The following is a 15,229-nucleotide window of genomic DNA, read 5'->3' on the forward strand; positions in this document are numbered from 1 at the left end:
ATCCCGCTCTCCAGCCTGCGGTCCCAGCTCGGGGGACGAGCGGGGCGGGGCGGAGGCCGGGGGTCCCGGGGCTGCGCGGCGGGCCGAGCCGGCGGGGCGGGGCTCCGCCCGGCCACGCCCCGAGCGCGACGCGGACTCCCCGACCCACAATGCAGCGCGGCCGCCCTCTGTGCCCATTGGCTGCGGCTGACTTCCGCCGCCTCACTTCCGGGGCCGCGGCCGGCGGCGGTCGGAGCCCGCGCGGCGGCAACCATGAACTTCTCCGAGGTGTTCAAGCTCTCCAACCTGTTGTGTAGCTTCTCCCCGAACGGCAAGTACCTGGTGAGCGGCGGCGCCCACGGCCAGCACCCGCGGCGGGGCGGGGACGCGACTGGAGGCGCCGGGCTGCCTAGTTCTCCGGAGCCCGGGGCGTGGGGCGGGCCGGGGGCCCTGGGGCCGCGGGCGGGCGGGTGGGCGGGCGGCCCAGGTCGGCGCGGACCCCGGCGGCCCGGGGGCCCTGGGCAGCAGCAAACGCAGGCAGAGCCATGGAGCACGTCTAGGGCAGGAGTGGGAGCTGGACAGGTGACGGGGCTTGCAGAGGCTCCCGAGGTGGGAGCACGGCCTGGGCAGGTGCCCTAAGAAGGTGCAACTCGGCCAGTGCCCGGGGTAGGCCGGGAACCTGAGCCGGCGCCCGGCCCGGGTGAGACCCGGCAAGGGCCGATTGCCCAGGTAGGGGTCAAGGGGCCCGGCGCAGGAGGGCCAGCCCGGCAGCTGCCAGCTCCCCTGCACAGGTTTCCCGAGCCCGGTGAGGTCAGTGAGGCAAGAGGCATAAGTAAGTGCGGCTTGTACGCCCTGGAGGCCCACTGTTACTGTCACAAAGGCAGATGGATCGTTCCCTTGTCACAGACGGACCCCTGGTGGGGCTGCCCTGCTCTGTGTCCTTGCCACATGGGAACAAATGGTTGGACAAGCGTTCCGTCCAACGCAAGACTAGATTTTTTTTTTTTAAACTGCTCGTTCCAGGAGTGACAGAAAAGTGTTGAAAACATTGAGCAGTTACTTTGTTTCAGGAAATACCAATGTGACCAGTGTAGTAAATCCTCAGAAGAGGGAGAAAGAGGGAGGTGGATATGTGACCCCGGGAAGCCATTAAATGGGGGAGAAAAGACTCATGGAAAGTATGCCTTGAAGCCAGCCACTGGTGGCTCATTCCTGTAATCTTAGCTACCCAGGAGGCTGAGATCTGAAGATCTTGGTTCAGAGCCAGCCAGAGCAGACAAAATTTAGGAAAATCTTTATCTCTAGTTACCCAGCAAAACACTCAGGAGTTCAATCCCCAATACCAGAGACGGAAAGTGTTTATCCACTTTTTACTGTTAACCAGTGCTTTTTTTTTCTTTTTCCCAGTTTGAGCCTTTGTCATTCCTATTACCTTTGCACTCTCAAGTTTCATGTTTACTTTGTTTATAAAGGTGCTATTCTAAATCACAACCACATTTAGCTAAAAAAGTAGAAAATTGACTTAAGTGGCACCCCCCAAAATTAGTATGTTTTTCAAGGTGTCCCTTCATAACTTTTTTTTATTGTTTATGAAAGTTTCAGTGATTGTGAGAGGTTTTATATGTGTGTGTAATTTTGGTGCTTAGGGGCTGGTACTCAGCATTGTGGTACACTGGTTTTATAATCTTGTACATAAATGGTTCTGAGGCTTGAACTCAGGGCCTGTGTGTGGGGCTTGTCCCTGAGCTTTTGTGCTCAAGGCCATCCCTCTTCTGGATCCACAGCTCTACTTCTGGCATTTTTGGTGGTTAAGAGTCTCATAGACTTCCCTGCCCAAGCTGGCTCTGAACCAATAAACACATGTACTCCTTAAATTTGTACAACTGAAATAATCATCATAAAATAAGTAAGCCTGGTGCCGGTGGCTCAGCCCTATAATCCTACCTACTTAGGAGGCCGAGATCTGAGTACATGTGATTCTTGAATACATACATGTACACAGTGTGATGATCAAGTTGGTAGTAGTCTTAAAACCCAGTTTACAGGTTCCAGCATTATCTTTGTATAACTCACCTTGTTTGGGGGATTTGCGTTGTGGTTGATGAGCACAAAGCTCTGTAGATATAAAGCCTCTGAGATGGGGAAGGAGCTCCCTGAAGATTAGAGGTATCAAAGCCTTGCTCTCTTCTCTTTTCCTAGGCTTCCTGTGTCCAGTACCGGTTAGTGATCAGGGATGTGAGTACCCTTCAGATCCTACAGCTGTACACCTGCTTGGACCAGGTCCAGCACATAGAGTGGTCCGCAGACTCCCTCTTCATCTTGTGTGCCATGTACAAACGGGGAGTTGTCCAGGTACGTGTGCCTTATGCAGGCAGAGAGTTGTCCAGAGGAGTGTGCTCTGTACAGTGGGGTTTGTGCGGGTGTGTGCCATGCACAGATGGAGACTCACGCAGGTGTGTAATGTGAGCCATGTTTTCAGAGGCTCATACAGGTACTCTGTTGTGGATAAATGTTCTGTGGAAGTGGTACTTTGAAGCACTGATTTTGTTGAGTAAAATTTTGGAAAAATGTGAGTTCCAATCAGTTTTCATTTAGAGCTATAGTCTTCTAATAGTTGAATTGAAACACTTGTAAAAATCAGAAAAGCCAAAATATTCTTAGTTTGCCAACAAATACAAACAGCAGGTGTTTACTAAACAGAGGCTGCACCTTTGACTTGTGTGCTCTAGAAGGTACTAAGAGAGGGCAATGTTTCATTACATACCCAAAGCCTAACTAGCTGCAGTGCTGGTCTGGGATAGAGCGTGGAACGTAAATACACTGCTTTGAAGGAAATTCTCACAGAAGGAGGTTACCAAGAAGTGTGTTTTGCTGTCCCAGTGGATTGGGCACCAGCGTTTTGTGCTGAAAGTTCATGGTGGTTCTCCTTTTATCCCTCTTCAAGCTGCCCTCTGCCCTGCAGAGCTGGGTGGGGTGAGGTGGCCAGTTTGCAACCAGGTTTTCTTTCTCTCTCATGACTCTAGGTGTGGTCTCTGGAGCAGCCTGAATGGCACTGCAAAATTGATGAAGGCTCTGCAGGGCTGGTGGCTTCCTGTTGGAGCCCAGATGGACGCCACATTCTGAATACGACCGAATTCCATGTGAGTATGCATTTCCTCCACCAGCCCCTGGTAGTCCTCCACCCTCCTCATCCTCCACTCCTCCTCATCTTCCAGTCCTTATCCTCCACTCTTCCTCCTCCATCCCCTCATCCTCCTCATCTGCCACTCCTCCTCATCCTCCACCCACCTCATCCTCGTCATCTTCCACTCCTCCTCATCCTCTACTCCTCATCCGCCACTCCTCCTTATCCTCTACTCCTCATCTCCATTCCTCTTTATCCTCTACTCCTCATCCTCCACCCTCCTCATCTGCTACCTGTGCTTGTCCTCCACCCACCTCATGCTGCAGCACTCTCCTCTTCCTCCACCCACCTCATCTTCCATCAGCCTTGCTCTCCACTTCCACCCACCTACCCTCCAGGTGATCTGACCTCACTCCTGAGATGGCCTGGGAACATGAAAGGCGGGTGGAGCAGCTTGCCCACCATAAGTGAGAGCATTCATTTTATTCAATACATACCCAGCGTAACATTCTTGTCCAGTTTAAAAAAAAAAATAAAACACCGAAAACTTGTTCAAGGATTTAAACTGTCTCTTTAGTTCAGCAGTAGGAAGTGAGCTTTAATAGAAACTTCCTGGAGGCCCTGATCTTGGGGTGGTTGGTGGTCAGTGCACTGGTGATGCCGACATGGCGCCAGAGCCTGTGCCAGGTGTCTTACCGGTCGCAGCTCAGTGGTAGAGTGCTCACCTCATATGCACAAGGCCCAGGGTTGTTCCCCAACATTGCAGAAAGGTAAAACAATGAGGTAAACACCACCACATGGTTGTTTCATTCACAGTTCCCCCAGGGTCAGGACTGAGCCTTTATACCGTGCCCAGGGGTACTTCGTGTCCTGGGGCTGATTCCCTTCTGTGCTTCCCGACACGGGCAGCCTCTGGCAGCCAGCCTGCCCACCTGCCTGCACTGCCTGCTGTTCCACCTTGAATCCTGCTGGCTGCATATGCAGAGCTTCGTGTGTGGTGGGCCCTTCTCTGCCCTCAGCAGTGTTCTGAACCCTCCTGACAGGCCCTTGTCCTGTGGTGAGCCATCCTCTGCCGACCGTGGCCCAGTGAGCTCTGCTCTTCCAGTCATTTGCAGGCGCTGATAGAGTGGCCGATCCCTATAGTTAACTATAGTTTTTAGGGTTTTTTTTCCCACATTCTGGCTCTATTGTCTCAAAAATAAATAGGGAACTTCTCAGTACATGCTGAGCCCTTTTTCTTCCTCCCCACAGCTGCGGACAACCGTCTGGTCTCTGTGCACCAAGTCCATATCTTACATCAAGTACCCCAAAGCCTGTCAGCAGGGTGAGTGGTGTGCCCTCCTGTGTGCGGCTCTGTCATGCTTCTGGGACCTTCCACCCTTTTGACGTGGAAAGCTCCGAACAGTAGCATTCACAGCCACTTAGCCCTTGGTGAGCCCTAGGGCTCCTGGCTGCCGTGAGCCTGCACCTGGCCTCCAAAAGGCATCCTGTGCCCAGCCTTCATTGTACAAGGTGCTTTGCTCAGGCAGAGCTGGGATTGGCTGTTGGCTTTAACTCCCCAGTTTCTTCTTGGAGCAAAACCAAGCTCTTAGCCAGTGGGGCCTTACAAAGGACTGGGTGATGGGGCTGCTTGGCCTCCTGCTCTGGGTGGAAGGGCGTGGTTGGGCCAGGCACACCTAGTGACTCCAGACTGTGGGGACGGGGTGTATTATTTGGTTGTAGAGTGGGACAGCTGGTGTCTCTAAGTATCTTAAATTTTTAGTTTTCCTGGCTGGGGGGCAGTGGCTCACGCCTGTCATCCTAGCTACTCAGGAGGCTGAGATCTGAGGATCGTGGTTCAAAGCCAGCCCGGGCAGGAAAGTCCATGAGACTCTATATCCAGTCAACCGCCAAAAAGCCGGAAATGGAACTGGACTCCATGGTAGAGTGCTGGCCTTGAGCACAAAAATTCAGGGCCAGCACCCCAGCACTGAGTTCAAGTCCTAGAAACGGCACACACACAAAGAATTAGTTCTTCCAAATGACTAAACTTAAAAGCAAAAATAAATACCATACAAAGTTGACTTTTGTCTTTGAGACAAGGTCTCGCTGTGCTGCCCAGGCTGGCCTGAAACCCACAGCCTGCCTGCCCCAGACTGGCCTAGGTGCCAAATTTTTTTTAAAATAGAAGTTGGCAATTCATAAGGCATTGTGCTCTTTCTGGAAGATTCCTCAGGATCATGTGATATAATTCAGAGAAATTCTGTGCTGCGTGGTACTGTGTTACTGTGTGTGTGTGTGTGTGTGTGTGTGTGTGTGTGTGTGTGTGTGTGTGATGTCAGAGAGAGACAGACAGATAAAGACAGACAGACAGAGACAGAGAGAGCACCACCTATCTCCTGCTGTGAGATGACACCAGTGCAGGGGTTTTCCCTGTGGCTGGATGGCACATTTGCAGCCTGCACTCCTGGTGCTTCCTTCTCTTGACCTCTGCTCTGTTTTCCGTACCCCTCCTTGGCAGGTACTGCTGTACCCTTCTCTTGTTCGACACTCCTTGCTTTTCTTTTCTCGGCAGGAATAAGTTTCACCAGAGATGGCCGGTACCTGGCGTTGGCTGAGCGTCGAGACTGCAGGGACTATGTGAGCATCTTTGTGTGCAGTGACTGGCAGCTCCTCCGGGTAAGGCTGCAGGGCAGGGGAGGGGAGGGGGGGGCTCAGGATTCCAGGACTGCCTGTCAGTGCTGTGCACTGACCACTGCACCCCTCTGTGTGGTGTCCTCTGAGCGCAGCCATCAGGCACAGCATTCACCAGGAGGAACGAGGCTGAGTGTAACCCTGACACGGCTGGGTCTGAGCAACATGGCAGGGGCTGCAGCACAGAGCATCTGCAGATGGCAGAGCCTGAGCACAAGGGCAATAGTTAAGAGACATGTTGGGAAGGGCAAAGGGAGGGAGGGGAGATGGCCCCAGCAGCACTGGTCTTAGAGGAGCGAGGCTCACGGGCAGGGGAAGGTGTGGATTCACAGGGACACGGGGACACACCGGAGCGTCTTGTCTGGTGGACACTAGAGGCAGGGCCCGTGCTGGCACTGCCAGTGACGCCTGTGTAAAGGGCAGGACTGGGACACGGGAAGAAGGCAAAACATTAGAAGCATCCGTTGTAATATAAGGCAGTGCTGTGTTGGAAAGTCCTCAAGCGGTCGCCCTGCCTTTCCCTTGGAAGCACTTCGACACAGACACCCAGGATCTAGCTGGAATCGAGTGGGCCCCGAATGGCTGTGTGCTGGCAGTGTGGGACTCCTGCCTGGAGGTATGAGGCAGGATGTGTTCTCGACCAAGAACTTCCATCTTGCATGTGCATTTACCTGATGCCTTTGATGTGGGGGGCGGGGGCTGCCACCTGGCTTCCATGGTGACAGCACTGAGGGCACTCTCCTCACAGGCCATCAGTGCCTCCCTCTGCTCTCGTCCCAATCTGGAGGTCCAGGCCTGGCCCTGTCCCACCCCTGCTGCCGCCAGTAGGGGTTTCACCTGTAGCAGTGGCAGTGCCATGCCCCTGGCACACCTGGCACATCTGACTGTTTCATCTGCAGTACAAGATTCTGTTGTACTCCCTGGACGGCCGGCTGCTTTCTTCGTACTGTGCCTATGAATGGTCCCTAGGCATCAAGTCTGTGGCCTGGAGCCCCAGCAGTCAGTTCCTGGCAGTTGGCAGCTACGATGGAAAGGTGGGAGACAGAGCAGGGCACAGGACGCCTGGGGAGGGGTGGAGGGGAGGGACCTAGTCACACCCTCCGTGGTTCCTTCCCCAGGTTCGCCTCCTTAATCACGTCACCTGGAGGGTGATCGCCGAGTTTGCTCATCCTGCTGCCCTCAGCGATGCCAAGATAGTGAGTCTGCCATGCGGGTCTTTGCTCAAGCAGAGTGGGGTTTCAGAGCAGGAGCTGCCCCTTCACTTGGTGTCAGCACATTCTCCTGGTGCCAGGCTCCCTCATCACCCACAGGCCTGACTTTTACTGCCAGCCCCAGCCAGGAGTCCTGTGCTTGGTCAGGCGTGTTACAGATACTTATTTTCCACAGAGGGGACCCTCCTCTGCCAGAAAGTACTAGACATCCATTGTGCCAGGCTCTGCTCTCTGACTCAGGCAGAGAAGAGCAGACAGAACGCTGCCTCTGCAAAGTGGGGGCAGAGGGACCGTCAGGGAAGGGTTGGAGAGCTAGGCGTCTTTGAGGGGGCTGCAGTGGGGAGAGCCTGAGGACCCACAGTGGAGGGGAAGGTACCTGGTTATCCATCTAGCAGTGTCAAGAGTACCAGGCCTGCTGACTGCTGGTCATTGGGAGACAGGAGCAAACAAAGACAAATGCTACCTCCCTTTTGGAGTGCACCTATGCAAAGATAGCCCAGACCGGGACAGTGGTCTGGGGGCCGCATGGCAAGGCTAGGAGAGCTGCCCTTGCTCAGAATGTGGAGGAGGAGCAGGGAGTACGAGGCACCAGGCAGGTGGGTCTCAGGCAGAGTCTGGAGGAGAGACAGTATGTGCATGTGACATTCCTGTCTAAACAGTGCATGTCTATGTACTGGGGCCCACTTGTTGAAGGGTGGGCGGGCTGGCCAGAGGACCTGGGCAGGTGCTGGGCCGAGCAGGAGCCGCACTGCCACCTCTCCCTCCCAGCGAGGACAGATCTTGGTGCTGTGTCAGGCCTGTGTGCCAGGCCCTCAGGGCCATTTCCCGGGTCACCGGGCTTCTCATTCCTGTCACAAACCGGTAGGTGGCCTTTTGTCTTTCAGGTTGTATATAAGGAAGCCAAGAAGAGCACACAGCTGGGGATGGACCTCTTGGCTTTCCCCGTGACCAGTCGCCTCTCCGAGAGCAAATGTGAGCAGCCCAGGCCCCTTCCTGTGTGGGAGAAAGTGCTTTTTCTCTGTGCTTAGATATGACATAGACAGTTCCTCTGTCCAGGTGAATTGTAGAGTTTTTGTTGTTTTCTGTACTAGAGGTTGCACCCAGGACCTGGTTTGTTCATGCTGGCAGGCACTTGTGCCCCTTGAGTTATGCCCTAGCTGTTTTGCTTTTGTGGGTCTTGGGAACTTCCAGTGTGGCCTGGCACTGCTGGCACTGCTGTCCACTCTGCTCTGGAGCCGCTGGGTGCTAGGTCAGTGTTCTCTGGCAGTCCATCTCCTTTGCAGCCTGCCTCAGCCTGTCCTCCCCCCACTGTCTGCATGGGCTCCAGGTAGTCGCTCAGCCCGTCCAGTGTTAAGTGAAAATTAAACTCCCTGAATGAAAGAGTAGAGGGTGACTGGGCAGGGGCTGGACACAGGCCTGGGGCCTGCTCTGCAGGGAAGTGGAAAAAGTGCATTCCCCTGGGCCTGTGGAAACCTAAGCACCTCCTGCTGCCACCACTAAGCCTTCCTGCAGCTAAGGCTGGGGCTCAGCTAGGTGGGGAGCTGAGCAGCTGGGAGGGGTGGGAATAGCTGACACCATGGCTAGAACAGCGGATCTGGAGCTGCTGGTGGCCTTCCTGCTGGTTGGGCACAGCTGGACGTGAGACACTGCCGCACCCTCTTGCCCCATTTCTGCTCCAGGCCCTGCAGGTGGTGGCACCACTGTACCCCAGGGACTGTGGCTCCCAGTTGAGCCCGTGTCAGCGGAGGTCAACCCCATGCTTTCTGTTCAGGCCGGGCTCCCTAGGACAAGAAATGGGAGTTCCATCCTCTGGCTGCAACCTCAGAGATACTGCAGTGCAGTCTTCCCTCCCATTCCCCCTGCCTTCCCACTACCCTGCCTCCTTCCCTCCCTCCCTTTCTCCTAGCCATCTTCCCTCCCTCGCTCCCTCTCTTCTCCCAGATGAGATCGCCTCTATGCCAGTGGCCTTGCAGACCCTCAAGCCCTTGGCCGACAGAGCGAACCCCAGGATGGGCATAGGGATGCTGGCTTTTAGCCCTGACAGCTACTTCCTGGCGACGAGGAATGGTCAGTGTGGTGCCCCCAGCTTGTGTCCACCCTGTCCTTAGTCCTCGGGAGATGATTGGCTCCCCATGCGGGGCACAGCTCCTTCCCTGGCTAGCAGCTGTGCCATCAGCTCAGTGCCCCGCCGCCCTGCCCACTCCTGTTGGCTCCTCTTGGGGCAGGCTTCCCCTGTGGGCCTGTGTCCCGAGTGGACAGCCTGTGGAGCCCGTGTGCTCTGTTCCACTGCTGGCCCTGCTGCCCCGCCTGACCCAGTGCCGCCGCCTGCTCCCTTGCAGACAACATCCCCAATGCCGTCTGGGTGTGGGACATCCGGAGGCTGAGGCTGTTCGTGGTGCTGGAGCAGCTGGCCCCTGTGCGCGCCTTCCAGTGGGACCCGCAGCAGCCCAGGCTGGCCCTCTGCACCGGGAGCAGCAAGGTCTACCTGTGGTCCCCTGCCGGCTGTGTGTCCGTGCAGGTGCCCGGGGAAGGTAAGCTCTGTGGGGCGGCACCGCTGCCTCCCCTCCGTGGGCACCAGGGGGCCCAGTGGCAGCAGTATTTCACCCAAGGCCCCGCCCAGTGTTTGCACCTGCTGCCTGAAGCTTTCCTGGCGAGAGGGGGCTCTGGGCTTTGCCTGACCCCACCTCTTAACCGGGCACCCCGCTCCCTGGCAGGCGGCCCTCCCATGGGCATCTCCAGTCCACACCTCCCCCAGATCCTGACTTCTCCGCGCTCATCTGTGGCCATGCACATCTCTCCCCAGGTGACTTTCCAGTGCTCTCCCTGTGCTGGCATTTAAGTGGGGACTCGTTGGCCCTCCTCAGTAAGGACCACTTCTGTCTGTGTTTCCTGGAGACCACAGAGGGGGTCAGCCCAGCCTCAGGACAAAGGGACGGCCATGCATAGGACCTGCCCAGGCAGAGCTGCACAGCCTCCCACTGAGGGCAGACTGGGAGCACTCAGGCCGGAGTCCAGGATTTCTGTAAATATGTATAGTATACTGCTGTAATTTTCATATTTAAAATAAACATTTGCCAATTCACTTGTTTCCTGGAAAGTTGTGGGGGGCCCCAGGTCATGGAGCTCCCTCCCTTCCTCCAGAGCTAGAGCCACGCCATCCATCGCACAGTGCTCTTGACAGAGCTTCTGTGGGGAGGGGCATGGGCCCCCAACACCTTAGACACACCCTGAAGGGCAGCAGGTGGAGGCTGGCCTACCCCAAGGGCACACTTGGCCTGTCCAGCGCAGCTCTGGGCATCTCCAGCCGGTGCCTACCAGGCAGCCAGCAGGAGCACCAGAGTGAGTGGACAGGCCTGCAGTTGTGCACATACTCCTTCGAGCTGCTTCCTAAGCTGGTGTGCCATTTTAACCACAATAACTTCAAGAAAGGGCAACAGCGACGTCCATGTGGTTCTAAACGTCTTTACTACAAGACTGAAGCACGCGCTGAGACACGAGTCAGCGGGGAAGCCTTCCTCACCCATGCCGCTCAGCCTCAAGCCGCCCCGGCACTGGGGATGACCACACTGACAGCAGCGATGGCTGTTTACCAAGTGCTTCAGTGATGTGGGAAGCTATGGATGCAGGGAGGCTCACCAAAGCTCAGGCCCATTTAGAGAGCCTCGGATACCGCCCAGGAGCCATGCAAGGGCTGCAGGAATGGTTGGGGGGGATGACACGAGGATCTAATGTGGCCCTTTTTTGAAAGTGCATCTTTAATAAGCAAACTCCTCAGCCCCCTTTAAACATGAATAGAATGTAAACTTAGGATACATCTAGCTGTCAAAATTATGTGCAAATAACGATCAATGGTAACTTTCTCAAGTTACAAATCGTGTTAAGGACTAATCTTTTCATGCCTGGGCAAGATGCCAATTATTAACAGGATTTGGACTGATTCTAGAAGGAGGATGACTTTAGTGGAACATATTTACAAGAGCCACTGCTCACCAACAGCCAAGCAGTCCCAGGCTGCATCTTGCTCGTGACCAGTCTGCTGGCTGTTGAGGACTGAACTTAAACGTGGATTGAATCTCTAATACAAAACTCCATGCCCAGTGTAAACATCTGTGCAGTAGTGCAGGCACTGAGACAGTAGGGCCCCACCTTCAGCAGTGTGCAGTGTGCACAATGCACCATGGGAGTGGATGGCTGCGTGCTGGAGGGCTGGACTGGGAGGAACCTGGGAGACCAGACAGGTCCACAGGAGAGACTCGTGGAATCGGACTCGGGGAACACCAGCGGCACGGCAGCTTGTCTTTATGCTTTTGGAAGCTCACATCAGCTGGCACCCGAAATCTGACTAAATACATAGAATACACTTGACTATTCTAACTCTGCTCAGATCCCTCAGTGACACCCACCCCACAGTGGGGCCAGCATGAGGCCACACTCCCCACACCCAGTCCACCGGCCAGCCTTGGGGTGGGCCTGTGCTGCTGTTCAGAAGCCTATCTTGCCTCTGGTCATGGAGTAGCCCAGTTTGGCCTCGTTGTTGATGAAGGACATCAGCCCCACGTAGGTCTCGATGAAGAGTGGGCGCTCCAACACCAGCACGCCGTTGCCTTGTCCTGGCAAGGGACTTTCTTTCTGGGCTTTTTTGACAGCTTGGATTAACAAAGCCTTGAAGCTTTCCAACTTCAAAAAGAGAAGGGGGGTGGGGGGAGAACAGAGCTTTAACCTTTTGGTAATACCAGAGTAACCCATTACTTGGAAAAAAAAAAATAAGCGTTTTGAGAATTTAGGCCCCTCCAAACTCCACACAGTCACGCGTGACATCAGGACAAAGGCAGGTTCTGAGGAGTGCATCACAGAAGGTCACCCCCCCACACACACCAAAGGACAAGCTGGCAGAAGGAAAGTGGTGCAGAGCAAACACTGGGTGTAAGTGAGACCTGGGAGGCAGAGGCACAACAGGTGGGCATGAAGCAATTCTTGTTCTAAGGAGTATACTGTGGTCTTCAGGTGTAAACATATAAACCAGTCATGGGCAGCGTGACCAGTATACTTCCTATATGTATGTAACTGCACTGCTGTGGGGATTTTTACTTTTGTGTAGTGCCAGGGCTTGAACCTGGAGTTTAAACATGGAGCTGTACGGAATTTTATAGGATTGACAGTGAAGATTGTTCGGCCAGCATGGTCCCCCACAATCGAGGAATGTGTTCCCACATGTCCTGAGACAAGCACGATGCCACACGTTGACAGGACTTGTGACTGCTGCTCACGTCTGTGCACGCGTCCATGCTAACGGAAGCAGCACAGGCATAACTGCCCTGGATGGTCCCTCAGCACCTGTGTGTGTGGCCTCTGCCAGACCCTGGGACCCTCTAGCCACTGGAATCTCACTGCTGCGCTCAGCTCCCAGAGCAGTGCAAACTCGCCTCTCCTTCCCTAAGACAGCGGGAGCCCCCACCACCCAGGCCGCATCCTGACTGAACCTCTTAAAAACGCAAGGCCATTTCTTCACTACTAGCTGCACTCAGTACTCAGCAGCCGGTGGAGCACCACGCTGGGCGGCACTGAGGCAGTGCTGTGAGGAGAGGGAGCCGCGCTGGGCCTCTGTCCTCTGCTTACTTGGCACAGAGACGCAGTCTTCTCGTCCACCCCTGCCATCGGGTGCTCTGTGAAGGTAGCGTAGGGCACGCTGGTAGACCAGGGGTTCCACCTGCTGATGAAAGATGGGCGGCTCTGCTTGTCCCACTGAATGCGAATCCCAAAGCCTTCTCGCCTAAAGGAGAAGAATGGCTGTCAACGGTGCCCTGAGCACCCAGGGCTGCGCCACGGAAGTGGCCTGCACACGGGCCCAACAGGAAACAAATGGAGTTCGGTGGCCACTACCATCTGCACAAAGGACTGTTTTAAGACCTTCTGAAGTGTAACAAATTATAAATTTACTGTCTGGGTACACTAAACTTCACCTTTATGTGCCTATTAAATTAGAACTATATAAAGAGATTAATTAGCACGGTCTCTGTACAAGGACACATAAAATTTTGTGAATCATTCCATAGTTAAAAATAAAAAATCACAGCCAGGCACAACGGGCCATACCTGTAACCCCACTTGGGAGGTGAGATGGGAGGGAGGAGGGTCATGAGGTCAAGGACAGCCTGGACTATATTGCAAGGCCCTGTTGAGGTTACCTCCCCGCATGGACCCCAAATGAATGGGAACATATTAATCTACCCATGTGGAGTTTTGGGGGGTTTTTGGTTTTTGTTGGTGGTGGTGGTGGTGGTGGGCAGGGGGCTTAAACTCGGGGCTGAGCACTGTTCCTGAGCTGCTTTTGCTCAAGGATAGCTCTCTACTGTTTCAAGCCATAGCATCACTTCTGGTTTTCTGGTTGGCAACTGGAGTCTCATGCATATTTTCTGCCCAGGCTGGCTTCAAACCACGATCCTCAGATCTCAGCCTCCTGGGTAGCCAGGATTACAGCATGAGAGGTCCACTAGAGCCCAGCCTTTTTTCTGTAATGTCCTAGTGAATGTTGACTAAAACTTTTCCTCAGGTTAAGTCTCCCCAATTCCAAATCTCTTAAGTTTTATAGTTTGGCTATGTACTGATGTCCACATTTCTCTTATTTCAGAAACTTCTCTTAAAGCCTTGATCAGCTCCTGAAAATCAGCCATGAGGTATTTTCAGATGTATCCAAGTTTTAGCAACATCTATAAATTTAAAAATAGCACCTTATTTTTTTTTCTTTTGAACATCAGACAGTAAGGGCTACAGCACTACCATGTAATTTGCTGGAGATAGACTGTACTTATCTGAGAAAGTTCCAAGTTTGCTTTTAGTATGCCAGCTCTGCTTCTACTGCAGGCCTAAGAGCTGTCTCCTGCCAGCAGCCTTCTCCAAGAGGCCCTCTGATGCCCTAGAGTCACTCACCTCTACTTAAAGGACAGCTTCGTTGCCCCACGAAACTGAGGACTTCATAAGGGTAGACACAAGACCAGGGTGGGCCACTGCCCTGACACCCAGTGACTGGGCCCTCTGCATGTACTCACTTGTTGAGCGACTTCGGGGGGAACTGGAATTCCCCGTGGGAGATGGTGTCCACGGCCCCAAGCGCCACTCTGACCACCTGCTGGCACCGAAGGCTGATGAAGTCGTATTTACAGATGAGCAGCGACTGGTCGGTGACCAGCACCAGCCTTTCCTTCTCGTTGTTCCAGTGGTCCACCCTGGAGGCCCAGACCAGTCAGCTGGGGCCTCTGTGCTGGCCCTCCCACCCTTCCGGACCGCGGCGCGGGCCGTCCTGAGACCATGAACCAGGGGAGGCCGTGGAGGCCATTCTGGGGGACCCAACAAGGTGTCCCGCCTGGCTCTGCCAGGCCCACGCCTCCACCGACCCGGGCTCACACCGCACCCCGCTTACTCCGTCAGCAGCCACACCCCCTGGATCTCGCCGTCCTCCACCGGCCGGACCACTGCGCGGATCTCCTCCACCGCCTGCTCGATAGTGCCGGGCTGGGTGCGGCCGGGCAGCAGGTCACCACAGGGCCCGCCCCGGCCTCCGCCCCGGCCTCCTCCCCGCGTACCCCCCCCCCCCGCGGAGGCCCGGCCTCCTCCCAGCCACCCCACCCCCGGCGGAGCCCCGCCCGGCCTCCTCCCCGCCCCGCCCCGCGGAGCCCCAGCCCCCTCCCCGTCCCTCCCCCCCGCGGAGCCCCGGCCCCCCCCCGCCCCCCCCCGCGGAGCCCCGGCCCGCTCCCCGGCCCTCACCCGGAACACGAAGTACTCCTTGACGCGGGCGCGGCGCGTGGGGTCGTGAACACTGAGCGGCCACAGCGTCTGGCGCAGGGGCGCGCCGGCTCCCGGCCGGGCCCCGCCGCCCGCCGCCCCCTCCTCGCCCGCCGCCAGCAGCGCCGTCGGGCTGGTGCCCGCCGAATCCACCGAGTCCCGCAGCTGCAGCATCCCCGCGCCGGCCGCCGCCTGACCCCGACCCGGCCTCCGCCGCTGCCCACCGCCCGCTGCCGTCCGCCCGGCCGCGCCCCCCGGCCCCGCCTCGCTGGAGGTCTCTCCCGATTGGCTGCATCCTGATAGTCCCGCCCACGACCCCGCTCCCGGCGTCCCAGGATTGGCTGCGTCCTAGTTCCGCCGCCGTTCGGTCCCTCCCACTTTAGATCGCCGGAAGCGATGGCTCTCAGGCCACTTCCTGTTTACGGACCCGGAGGAGGCGGGACCGCTGCCGGTTGCTGTGGAG

General features: G+C 55.9%; 2 protein-coding genes across 2 annotated transcripts; one reads left to right on the forward strand and one right to left on the reverse strand.

Moving 5' to 3' along the window:
* The first annotated feature begins 222 nt into the window (after nucleotides 1-222).
* Wrap73 (WD repeat containing, antisense to TP73) lies at nucleotides 223-10,069 on the forward strand. The gene is made up of 12 exons (XM_090333934.1): nucleotides 223-321; nucleotides 2,179-2,331; nucleotides 3,003-3,119; nucleotides 4,355-4,427; nucleotides 5,658-5,761; nucleotides 6,306-6,392; nucleotides 6,676-6,810; nucleotides 6,895-6,972; nucleotides 7,872-7,959; nucleotides 8,929-9,054; nucleotides 9,327-9,518; nucleotides 9,791-10,069. The coding sequence occupies exons 1-12, from the start codon at nucleotides 253-255 to the stop codon at nucleotides 9,931-9,933; spliced, it is 1,365 nt and encodes a 454-aa protein (XP_090190060.1). The 5' UTR covers nucleotides 223-252; the 3' UTR covers nucleotides 9,934-10,069.
* Nucleotides 10,070-10,433: 364 nt separating this feature from the next.
* On the reverse strand, nucleotides 10,434-14,998 carry Tprg1l (tumor protein p63 regulated 1 like). The gene is made up of 5 exons (XM_090335974.1): nucleotides 14,749-14,998; nucleotides 14,405-14,496; nucleotides 14,034-14,210; nucleotides 12,604-12,757; nucleotides 10,434-11,664 (listed from the first exon to the last, which is right to left on the reverse strand). Exons 1-5 carry the CDS (start codon nucleotides 14,938-14,940, stop codon nucleotides 11,470-11,472), a joined length of 810 nt encoding a protein of 269 aa, XP_090192100.1. The 5' UTR covers nucleotides 14,941-14,998; the 3' UTR covers nucleotides 10,434-11,469.
* Nucleotides 14,999-15,229: the final 231 nt, after the last annotated feature.

Source organism: Megascapheus bottae, chromosome 6 (assembly GCF_031878675.1).
Source record: "Megascapheus bottae isolate mThoBot1 chromosome 6, mThoBot2.hap1, whole genome shotgun sequence".
In the NCBI taxonomy this organism is placed as follows: Eukaryota; Metazoa; Chordata; class Mammalia; order Rodentia; family Geomyidae; genus Megascapheus; species Megascapheus bottae.